Source organism: Urocitellus parryii, chromosome 15, assembly GCF_045843805.1.
Source record: "Urocitellus parryii isolate mUroPar1 chromosome 15, mUroPar1.hap1, whole genome shotgun sequence".
In the NCBI taxonomy this organism is placed as follows: domain Eukaryota; kingdom Metazoa; phylum Chordata; class Mammalia; order Rodentia; family Sciuridae; genus Urocitellus; species Urocitellus parryii.
Window position 1 is genome coordinate 24,125,899 of NC_135545.1, and position 12,223 is coordinate 24,138,121.

Consider the following 12,223-nt stretch of genomic DNA (forward strand, 5'->3'; position numbering starts at 1 on the left):
GATAAAGGCACACTATCTTTTTGATATGTTTTTGTATTAGATTTGCCAGAATTTTATAGAGAATTTTTGCATCTATGTTCAATAGAGATATTGGTCTGAAGTTTTCTTTCTTTGGTGTGTCTTTGCCTGGTTTTGGAATCAGGGTGATATTGGCCTCATAGAATGAATTTGGAAGTGCTGCCTCTTTTTCTATTTCCTGAAATAAATTGAAGAGAATTGGTATTAGTTCTTCTTTAAAGGTCTTGTAGAACTCTGCTCTGTATCCATCCAGTCCTGGGTTTTTCTTGGTTGGTAGACTTCTGATTGTGTCTTCTATTTCATCACTTGATATTGGTCTGTTTAAATTGTGTATATCATCCTTATTCAATCTGGACAAATCGTATGGCTTAAGAAATTTGTCGATGCCTTCCATGTGTTCTATTTTATTGGAGTATAAGTTTTCAAAATAATTTCTAATTATCCTCTGTATTTCTGTAGTGTCTGTTGTGATTTTACCTTTTTTCATCATTTATGCTGGTAATTTGAGTTTTCTCTCGTCTTCATTAGCATAGCTAAGGATCTGTCAATTTTATTTATTTTTTTCAAAGAACTAACTTTTTGTTTTATCAATTTTTTCAATTGTTTTTTTGGTTTTAATTTCATTGATTTCAGCTCTAATTTTAGTTATTTCTTGCTTTCTACTGCTTTTGCTGTTGGTTTGTTCTTCTTTTTCTAGGGCTTTAAGATGTAATGCGAGGTCATTTATTTGTTGACTTTTTCTTCTTTTAAAGAATGAACTCCATGCAATGAACTTTCCTCTTAGTACTGCTTTCATAGTGTCCCAGAGATTTCAACATATTGTGTCTATGTTCTCATTTACCTCTAAGAATTTTTTAATCTCCTCCTTGATGTCTTTTGCAACCCATTATTCATTCAGTGGCATACTGTTTAGTCTCCAGGTGTTGGAGTAATTTTTATTTTTTATTTTTTCATTGATTTCCAATTTCATTCCATTATGATCTGATAAAATGCAGGTAATTTTTATTTTTTATTTTGTCATTGATATCCAATTTCATTCCATTATGATCTGATAAATTATGATCTCTACTTTTTGTATTTGCTAAGAGTTGCTTGTGACATTTTATATGGTCTGTTTTAGAGAAGGATCCATGTGCTGCTGAGAAGAAAGTATCTGCTTGTGCAGGTTGAAATATTCTATATATGTCAGTTAAGTCAAAGTTATTAATTGTATTATTGAGATCTATAGTTTCTTTATTCAACTTTTGTTTGGAAGATCTATCCAGTGGTGAGAGAGGTGTATTAAAGTCACCCAATATTATTGTGTTTTGGTCAATTTGACTCTTGAACTTGAGAAGAATTTGTTTGATGAACATAGATGCTCCATTGTTTGGTGCATATATATTTATAATTGTTATGTCTTATTGGTGTATGGTTCCCTTGAGCATCTGTAATGTCCATCTTTATCCCTTTTGATTAACTTTGGCTTTAAGTCTACTTTATTTGATTTGAATGTGGAAACCCCTGTTTTCTTCCACAGTCCATGTGAGTAGTATGATTTTTCCCAACCTTTCACTTTCAGTCTGGGTATGTCTTTTCCTATCAGATGAGTCTCCTGAAGGCAGCATATTGTCGGGACTCTTTTTTAATCCAATCTGCTAGCTTATGTCTTTTGATTGGTGAGTGTAAGCCATTAACATTCAGGGTTATTATTGAGACATGGTTTGCATTCCCAGCCATATTTGTTTATTTTTGTTATTTAACTTGACTTGATTTTCTTCTTTGATTAGTTTTTCCTTTAGGGTACTACCTCTCTCTGCTGATTTTCATTGTTGTTTTTCGTTTCCTCTTCATGGAATATTTTTCCAAGGATGTTTTGTAGTGTCTTTTCTAGCTATAAATTCTTTTGACTTTTTTTTATCATGGAATGTTTTTATTTCATCATCAAATCTAAAGCTTAATTTTGCTGGATACAAGATTCTTGGTTGGCATCCATTTTTCTTTCAGAGCTTGATATATGTTGTTCCAGGATCTTCCTAGCTTTCAGAGTCTGTGTTGAAAAATCTGCCATTATCCTAATTGGTTTTCCCCTATATGTAATCGGATTCCTTTCTCTTGTGGCTTTTAAAATTCTCTCCTTATTCTGTATGTTGAGCATTTTTATTATAATGTGCCTTGATGTAAATCTATTGTGATTTTGTATATTCAGCATCCTGAATCGGGCTTAGGGTGTCGGGAGCCAGGAGTCTGAAGTCCTGCTCGAAAGCTGAGGCCTGAAGCCCTGCATGGGGTCACGGCACTGGAATTTTCTGCAGAGAGCAGCTGTATAGAGGTCCTCTAACACTCTCAGAGATGCAATATTCCAAATAGATGAGACCTGATCACAGAGTGACACAGAATGCTTCCTCCCTCTGGCCCTCCATCTTCATCATCCCCCAGTCCTTTTTTTTAATTATTTTTTAAAATTTTGAAACCGGGTCTTGCTAAGTTGCTGAGGTTGGCCATAATCTTGTGATCCTCTTGCCTCAAGTTGCTGGGATTACAGGCATCACCCACAACTAAGACTGTTTTTCTTATAATACTTTTACACTTTTGTTCATCTTTACATTGAGTATTTTTCTCCCTTCTTGTGGCCTCCTTCACCCTATGTGGTGCCCCAGACTTGGGCCCTGGACTTTTGCCTTTTCCCATTGCTAATGAGTCCTGGAAGGAGAAAAGCAAATAGTGAAGCTCTGGGTATCAATGGGTCCCAGAAGAAGAAGATAATCAGTGAACACTGAGTTGTTGTTTTCCCAGTGACAATGAATTTCAGACTTTTTACAACTTTTTTCCTGACTGCCCAAACTGACACATTCTGCCTCAGTCTCCAATGATTAACTCACCCTCATTGTAACCTATAAAACTAAAACTCTTTCTGTAACTGGTGGCCATTTTTCTACTCAGAAAATGAGCCCCTCTGGTGCCTGATTGACTGCCTCCACTGCAGAATAAAGGAAAGCTTGCTGATCCGTTTGAGGTCTGCTTCTGTCCCTGTTATTTGTGTTTTTATAGTAGTGCTGTGTTTTTATGTCGGTTGCTTTTGCTTCCACTATTGCTCTGGGCCCAAGATGAAGCAGGCACCATGCTGGAAAGACAGGGTAAAAGAAAGCAGCTCACCTCCTGGTGCCCAGGAAAGAGAGAGGAAGCGGGTAAGGAGCAGCAGGTCACGCCCAACAGTGACCCACCTTCTCCAGCCACACCTGACTGCTTACAGTACCAGCCAGTTAGTCCATTCAAACTAAGAAGAAACAACTAGGTTACAGCTCTTAAATTCCAATCACTTTACCTCCAAACATTCCTGCATTAACACAGGATCTTTGGGGGCACACCTTCTATCCAAACCATAACACTAAATTCTGCCATGTATAACTGATCTGTGAATTTTCAGGAATCAGGGAAGTCTCTCCCAGGTGTGGAAGGTTCAAGTAATCTTATTTCCAACTCATGAGGCCTAGAGACCTCACTGACATATTGGCTATAAAAGGCTACCATCATTTACTGTGTACTTAAGCACCATATCATGCAATGTGACCCTAATGCCAAATAATCTTTACCAAAAAAGTAGTTATTTTTCTCATCATTTGGTGGCTGTTTAAATGAGTCTCAGAGGTCCTGAAATTTGCTCAGGGACATCTACCAAGTTAGTAGTAGAGCCAGGACCACACTCAAGCTTGTGGTTCCTAAAACAACGGTCTTACTTCACTCCAGGAAAGAGGAATCAGCAGTAGGAACTGGTTTAAGGATTAATGTGGTGGTCAAAGTGCTGTGGGAGCCCAGGGAAGGGAGAAGGCAGATCTGCCCCAGGGTAAAGTGGCCTCCTCTGTTCTGAGCATGTATGTAACAGCACCATACCTCCTGACGGGGAAAGCAAAATCAGCCCCTTTCACACAGCAAAGGAAGAAACCCAGACACCAAATAACAACAATAACCATGGTAATGATAGTTTTTACTTCCACTTTAAAAATGTATCCAAAGATTTTTCTTTCTTTCTTTCTTTCTTTTCTTTCTTTCCTTCCTTCCTTCCTTCCTTCCTTCCTTCCTTCCTTCCTTCCTTCCTTCCTTCCTTCCTTCCTTCCTTTCTTTCTTTCTTTCTTTCTTTCTTTCTTTCTTTCTTTCTTTCTTTCTTTCTTTCTTTCTTTCTTTCTTTCTTTCTTTCTTTCTTTCTTTCTTTCTAGAGCAGATTTGGTTTCTCAGGTATGCCTCCCTTGGGCAAGTTTAAAATATCTGTGCTCCTGAGAATACCCAGCAGGGGGAGGCCGCTGAGGTGTGCTGAGCAGAGGAAGAAAATGGACCAAGGATTTGAAGTATCCTGGTAATAGTTCCCCAAGTGGGTAATAGTAATCATGATAGCTCCTGTGAACTGAACACTTAACTGAGTGTTGTGTAATGCGCTATATACTTTCTACATATTCACTGAATCCTTGCCACAGGCATATGATGTAGAAGCTACTTTTTCATTTATTTATTTATTTATTTTGAGATGGGATTTTGCTAGGTTCTTGCCTAGGCTAGTCTCAAACTCCTGGACTCAAGCAATCCTCAGCCTGCTGCTGAGAATACAGGCCCATGCCACCGTGCCCAGCTTAGAACTACTATTATCCCCCTTACATATGAAGAAATGGAGGACCAAAGAAATTAAGGCTTGGACAAAGTCCCCTTTCCTCACATGGTAAGAAGCGGAACAATGTAGTCTGCTCTGATTGCCAATAACAAAACACCACAGACGGAGGGGCTTAAACAGCAGAAATTTATTTTCTTACAGTTCAAGAAGCTAAAAGTCCAAGATCAAGATGCCTTCAGGGTTAGTTTTTCTTTCTGGCTTGTAAATTTCCTGGCTTTGTCATTGTGTCCTCACATGATCCTTTCTCTGTATGCACCTGGAAGGGGCAGTGAAATCTGGTCTCTCTCTCTCTTTTCACAAGGACACCAGGCCTAGCCAATTAGGCCTCCACTCCTAAGACCTGGTTCAACCTTGGTTACTGCTTTAACAAACCCTATCTCCAAATAGTGAGATGGGGGGTTAGAGCTTCAACATAAGAATTTGAAGGTAACATAATTCAGTCCGTAACAAACAAGGATTTGACTCTTCAGGCTGATCCCCCCCCCACCCCCGCAGCCACTCAACAGCTAATGGGGAGGGGGAGTTGTATGCCTGCCAGATTGTGTTTCCCTGTTTTTGTACATACAGACAACAGTGACCATACAGTTTGTGTCCCCTATCTAACCTGCCATCATCTTTCCTGATGAGCAATCTTCAGCTGGAAAGCTTGCCTAGGGAGGACCCTCAATCCCTCTCATAGGGGCCTACCAGCTCTAGCAAGTGTCATTTCACCAGCTCCAAAGGAGAGTGAGCAGTGATTGCTGCTAATTAGCAGCAATTAGCTGTGGCACCAAAGGAAAGTGGGTGTGGGGGGGTCTTTATGGCTAAATGAAGAGGCAATTAGTAGACAAGAAAAGAGATAAATGCTGGCCTGATTCTTACTTCCTCAATCATTGCAGTTGTTTTTCAGTCCTTGAAAGCGTCATTGCCCCATAAGAGTGACAGTTATCTCCTGACAGGCCGTGTCTCTCAGCATCAGTTGGGAGCTAGAGAAGAGCTCTGTTCTTACAGGCAGAAGATCTTGGTTCCAGCTCTGCTGTGCCTGGATTCCCTGTGTATCCCTGGGTGAGTCTTCTCATTCTCTTATACATCAAACAGGTTCAATGGTTTCAACTAGATTACTGCATTCCTCAAATGCAGGTTGAAAGTCAGTTGAGGATGATGATATAAACGTAAGGACCCAAGTCCAGCATTAAAACTGGCATAAAAAAAAAAAAAACTAACATAAGATACAACTGACAGTATCAGTATCAGAAAATGAAGGACAAGTTGGGTTTTAGTTAAACTTTTTCCTTTACTGAAATGTGTACATGAATGCATGCTGCGGCATGTGGGGGAGCCTGTACATACTGGGCTACAATGTAAAAAGTACTTCCTGCTGTGAGCTGTGGTTCAAAAATTCGAGACTTACAGCAATAAATGTTCCCTGAGGGTTATTCCTGCCCTGTGGTCCAAGAATTTGCTTCCTTGAGGTTGGGCTGCGTTTCCCATCACTGGAACAAACTGGTCTACAAGAGGCAAATTATAGGACAATACAACAGCAGACTTCTGAGTTATTTAGTCACATTCTCCCTTCACAGTCCACTTCTCACATACTCCCAAGTCACAGGGAAGAGACAACTGGCAGATTGGGCTCCAATTCAGAGGCAAGAGTGCTAAGATGCAGCCTTTCACCAAGGGACCCCCACCAGGGTCCATTACTCCTCTGGGGAAAGGCTGCTTCCCCACCCCAACCCCAACAAGTCGTCCAAATGGCTCTGACAGTTCTTGCTGAGCCAGTTCTCACAGGAAAAGACTCTCTATGCTAGAGGAGCAAAAGGGAACAAGCAGTTAAGGAAAAAGGAACTCTGGAAAACCCAGAAGTCACTCTATTGACTGTGAAAATTTTTCAAGTGGCTGGTTCAATTATAAATTGCAACTATTTTTCCAGAGGGCAACCTAGTAGCTGCATGTTCTTTGTCCCCGTGATTCTGCTTCAATGAATTTCTCCTGAGGAAATTATAGAGCAAAAATACACAAGCAAAACCAATCAAAATGTGGAAACAGCTGCTAGTGGCCCATGAACAGATTAGTCAAAGACTCTCATCCATGCAAGGACAAAAAAAAAAAAAAAAAGAGAGAGAGAGAGAGACTTTAAAGGTAACGGTGGTGACCCCTATCCCATAAACATGTAGGAAAATGTTCAGATTTATTATTTTTTTGGGAGAAAAATCAAATTATACATTAGGACATCCAAACCCCATTCTTGTTTTTTAAAATCTTTTTTTTTTTTAATGGTCTGCCTAGTTCTTTGGAAGAAGGGAGGGTTAGAAAATAATTATAAGGGTCAGAAGCCTGGAAAGACTTAGATGAAAACGGTCCAAGTGGGCATTTCTGAGAAACTATTGTAAGAAATTTCATTTCAACTTTATGCCTTTCTATATCGTTTGATTTCTTTTTTACAAGTGCAAGCATTACTTTTATGATCGAAATAAAACAAAATTACTACTATTGGGGGAAACGAAATAATAATAACAACTTTGTTCCCGAGACCCCAGGATCGTTGGGTGGCTAAGTAGAGAATCGAGACCTCTTCCCGCCTTCGCTTCCCGGAGCGCGCTCCGGTTGAGGGTCCAGCCTAAGGGTCTCGGGCCCTGGCAGCCTGCCTCTGCTCGGACCCCTCCCCTCTGAGGACCCCCGTTACCCGCCCGATCCCCACCCGCTGCTGGGCCCCTCTAACCCCGCCCCGGCTGCCGCTCCCGCGCCTCCTCCCCGCGCACTCTGCTGTGCTGCCGCACTTCCCTAGCCTCCCGCGGGTCCCGGCTGCCACTCCTGCCCAGCTCCCCCTGGCCTGCCCCCGGCGGCCCCGGACCCTGCGCCACCACATGGAGCCCAACGCATCGGGGAATGCTTGCACCCCGGGACTGGGGCCGGGACCCGGGCTGGGCCGGGGGCTGCGCCCTGGGCCGCATGCCAACCACTTCTCTGCTCCGGTGACCGCGCTGTTGGCCGCGCTCATGGCGCTACTGGCGCTGGCCACGGTGCTGGGCAACGCGCTGGTCGTGGTGGCCTTCGCTGTGGACCGCAGCCTGCGCTCCCGCAGCAACTTCTTCTTCCTCAACTTGGCCGTCGCGGACTTGCTGGTGGGTGAGTGTGGCCCCGGGGGCTGAGGTGCCCTGGAGGAGGTAGGAGGTATCCCAGCATTCAGACATCTCCCTGGGGAAGTGGGGCCCTGTGGGACACGGAGACAGGGCCAGAACGGGTCGCCAGGCTGTTTTCCCTCGTTCGCTCACCGCCCCGCTTCGCCCACAGGCGGCTTCTGCATCCCCCTCTACATCCCCTACATCCTGACCGGAGAGTGGAAGTTCGGGAAGGGACTGTGTAAACTGTGGCTGGTGACCGATTACCTGGTGTGCACCGCCTCGGTATTCAACATCGTCCTCATCAGCTATGACAGGTTCATCTCTGTCACCAGGGCGGTAAGTAGGGGGGAGACTTGACCTAGACCTGTGCGAGGTGGGGTGGGATGGTGGCCAGGTGGAGACTGGGTGGTTGGAGTTGCTGAAATGGTGGTCAGGAGAAACCTCCTGCATATCACTTCCATGTGTTCTCAGGACCCCACAAATCCAAAAGGAAAAAGAAAAAGAGGCCAAGACAAGATTGCAAATACTGTCTTCTGTTTTTAATACTTAAATTTGACAAAGAAGATGCAGTGCAGGGCCCCAGTGGTAGAGCACCTGTAGTTCCAACTGCTTGGAGGGCTGAAGCTGGGGCTGGTCACTTGAATCCAGGAGTTCAAGGTCAGCTTGGGCAACAGAGCAAGATCCAGGCTAACACAAACAAACAAAAAACACATACAATTTAATTGCGCCTTTCTCAGGATTTATTTTTATAATCACATGGTATAACATAGATGTGGTTATATGAATGTTGTCAGAGAATGGGATGCAAATCTTAAGTCCTGTTATGGCACCTTTATCTTTCCTCCCAGTCAGTATCCTCTTTCTGTACATAGACTCACTTTGAGTCCACACAGGCCCCTGTTCAGCTGTCTGCTCCTCCTTGGTTATCCACTTCAAATAGCAGCGCTGACACTCTCTTCCTTCTTCCCTACTATACTCAGGCTTATCGCCACCTGATATTCTATTAGTTCTGTCTGTCTCACAAACTAAGTTCCCAGAAGAGGCAGAGCTGTTTCTCAGCCCTGTGTTTCCAAAACCAGAAACAATACTAGACATATTAATATAATAAATATGTCTGATATAATTCAGCTGTGGCACACAAGCATAATCCCAGTGGCACCAGAGGCTGAGGCAGGAGGATCACAAGTTCAAAGCCAGCCTCAGCAAAAGTGAGGCCCAAAGCAACTCAATGAGACCCTGTCTCTAAATAAAATACAAAATAGGGCTGGGGATGTGACTCAGTAGTTGAGTGCCCTGAGTTCAAACCCCAGTACATATCCCCGCCAAAAAAATATCTGATTAAGTAATCCCAACTGGAGATAAGATCAAAAGTCCAAGTTCAAGGCCCAGTAGAAAAAGGATGTGGGTGCTAAAGGGGCTTCTTGCTCTCCCCAGTTAATTGTTAATGACTGTCTCCCCCAGAACAGTGCTAGGTGGAGAGGGTCCATTTGCTTCCGAGTATGGGGCTACCTCAGTGGGTTTTAAGGGCCAACAGCAACAGAATGGGTTCATGTGAGCAATCCACAAGTGTAAATTGACTCATCACAGTGCTAAATATTTAGGCTGACTCAGGAGTCAGGAGAGCTGAGTTCCAATCTTACACTTCCACAATGTGTGACCTTGAGCACATCCTTGTACCTCTAAGAGTCTGTTTTCCCATCAGAAAAGAGGGGTTAAAAGCCATTTGACTCCAATTTCTATGATGGCTAATTCATATGGTCCTTTCCTCCCTGGAAGATAAGTAGAAACTAAAGTTTACCCCCATTTTGCAGATGGGATGATAAGACTCATAAATTAATCGGCAAGGGCAGAGGTGAATATTAAATGAGACAAAAGATAGAAGTGAACAGGAGCTTTCCTTTGATCTAAAAAAAACTTTTATCTTTTATATAAGTAATCCATGCTCACTATAGAAAAATTAGAACACAGAAACAAGCAAGCTCTGGGCTTCTCAATACCTACAATGCCTCATCGTGGTCTAAGAAATCCACCCTCCATGCTTTTATCCCCTTATCTCCCAGCCCCCCATCTCCAAGTCCTCACTATGGCACCTAGGCAATTTGCTTCATTTATTGCTGTAATTTTCAATCTATTTTTGAATTGAATTGGTTTTGAGGAGGTTTCAGGTATTGGCATTTTTTAAAAATAGCTTTGGGTGGTTATAAGGCACAGCTGAGAATAAAAACCACTGGCTTTCATGATTGTTCCAGCCCAGCTCTTCCTTGTCTCCCATTCCTACTATTACTTCTTCTGTTCCCACTGTATTTGGCTAAAATAATTTCCTAAGTATAAATATTGCCCAAAGTGGCATTTTCTAACTTTCCAGGAACACATCACTCCCTTGAGATCCTCTCTTGGTAATTAGTTTCCCTTTGCTCTGAGTGCAGGGCTTGTGCATATTACAGGTATAGGAAGTGAAACTGCCTAATAGTATTAAATATTCTGCACTGACCCATATAGAAAGCCAAGTGTTTTGCTCCAGTGACACACTTCAGAAGTGTCTTCAGCGTGGCAGCGCAGTTGGGGGAAAACTTCCATCTCCCAAATCTTCAAAGCACCTTTCATTTCCCCAGTTAGCTCTCACCTTCTCATAACATTTTCTGCAAACCAAAGATCAAACTTTTTTATTTCATGCTCCTGCCTTTGCAGGTATTTTTACACCCAATGATAGTGTTAACTAATATTTAGGGGTTTATTTTAAGCCAGACACTGTTTTAAGAACTTTATCTGAATTATATTCAAGCGCTTGACATGCATTGGGTCATGAAAATCCTATAGTCTAGGGAAAAATACTGCCCGATTTTACATTTGAAGAAACTGAGACACATAGAGGTTAAGTAAGTTGCCTAGAACAAACAGCTCTCCAAGTGACAGCATTTGAATCCAAGTTGGTTGACTCCAGACTCTGCTCTTGGTCATTGAGACAGAGCCACCTCCAGGAACTGCAGGGGAGACTAAATGGGTCATGAGTAAAAATGTGGAATGAGTCAGGTGGTGCATGCCTGTAATCACAGTGGCTCCAGAGGCAGAGGCAGGATTGCAACTTTGATGCCAGCCTTAGCCATTTAGCAAGATCCTGTCTCAAAATAAAAAAATAAAAAGGATACCCCTGGTTTTAATTCCCAGAAAAATATACACACACACACACACACACACACACACACACACCCATATATGTATGTCACAAACTTATGAGATTGTTTAAAAGTTGGAAAAGGAAGTACAATAGCTCAGTTGCAGAGCACTATGAATTCACCAGTGATTTCACTTATAAACATTCTGGAGGGTATTGAAGACATATGTTTCCACATGTGAGAGAGTAATACTAATGTTCAAAGAGACAGACCTTGACCATCTCCCTACAAGGAAAGCTCTTCACCTATTGCAAGGAGGCTACCTGAAGTGGCATAGTACATCTGGCTGATGCAGAAATAAAACCCCCTTATCCCCCAGACACTGGTCATGTTCACAACTAATCTTCAGCCTCACGACATCTCACTGTACCAGACTGAGTGAGTAAAGCTGCCTCACCACTCCCTCACTGGTCTCTGTTGTTTCCTTCTAGGTGACTTACAGGGCTCAGAAGAGCATGACCAGGAATGCTATCTTCAAGATGGCACTGGTGTGGGTGGCAGCATTCCTCCTCTATGGGCCTGCCATCATCAGCTGGGAGTATGTGGCCAAAAGAAGCATCCTACCCCGGGGGGAGTGCTACGCTGAGTTCTTCTACAATTGGTATTTCCTCATGACGGCCTCCATCATTGAATTCTTCACACCCTTTGTCAGTGTCACTTACTTCAACTTGAGCATCTATATCAACATTCAGAAGCGCAACTCTCTGAGGAATGACTACACTGTCCCCAGCCAAGATGGCTTGGAGATGAACTTCCAGGGAAGAAAAAAGAAACACATCATATTTTTTGTTAAACCCACTGAAAGGAGAAGCAAGAAAAGGAAAGACCAGGGCCTCTCTACCAAGCAAAACAGTCTTTCCTTGGATGTGCCTGGGACTCAAGATTTACCGCCTCTGCAGTTAGACCTCAGAACCAAAGCAGCACGGGGTCGGCAGAGCCACTACAGGCCCAGCGAAAGCATCTGCAATGCTGAAAGGCAGGCAGACCTTGCCAACACTGTGGCCAGTCGCCTCCGGCTTTCCCGGGATAAGCGATTGGCCAAGTCATTGGCCATCATTGTGTGTGTATTTGGCCTGTGCTGGGCTCCCTACACTTTGCTCATGATCATCCGAGCAGCCTGTCATGGGACGTGCATCCAGCACTCCCTCTATGAGACATCCTTCTGGCTCCTCTGGCTGAATTCCGCTATCAACCCTATTCTGTACCCACTCTGCCACGTGAGTTTCAGAAAAGCGTTCATCAAACTGCTGTGCCCTGGAAAGGCCAAGGTCCACCCTCATATGTACATGTGA

The 12,223-nt window shown here is 43.2% G+C and overlaps 1 protein-coding gene across 1 annotated transcript; it reads left to right on the forward strand.

The window, feature by feature from the left end:
• Positions 1-3,118: 3,118 nt before the first annotated feature.
• On the forward strand, positions 3,119-12,223 carry LOC113195382 (histamine H3 receptor-like). Its single transcript, XM_077792819.1, has 4 exons — positions 3,119-3,185; positions 7,277-7,762; positions 7,928-8,094; positions 11,363-12,223. Exons 1-4 carry the CDS (start codon positions 3,119-3,121, stop codon positions 12,221-12,223), a joined length of 1,581 nt encoding a protein of 526 aa, XP_077648945.1.

Excerpts from the sequence above, each read along its gene's own strand:
- LOC113195382 (XM_077792819.1), top strand. The coding sequence starts at position 3,119 with ATGCTGGAAAGACAGGGTAAAAGAAAGCAGCTCACCTCCTGGTGCCCA. Across the intron at positions 3,186-7,276 it reads AGGAAAGAGAGAGGAAGCGG|CCTGCCTCTGCTCGGACCCC; the intron begins GTAAGGAGCAGC and ends GGGCCCTGGCAG. Across the intron at positions 8,095-11,362 it reads TCATCTCTGTCACCAGGGCG|GTGACTTACAGGGCTCAGAA; the intron begins GTAAGTAGGGGG and ends GTTTCCTTCTAG.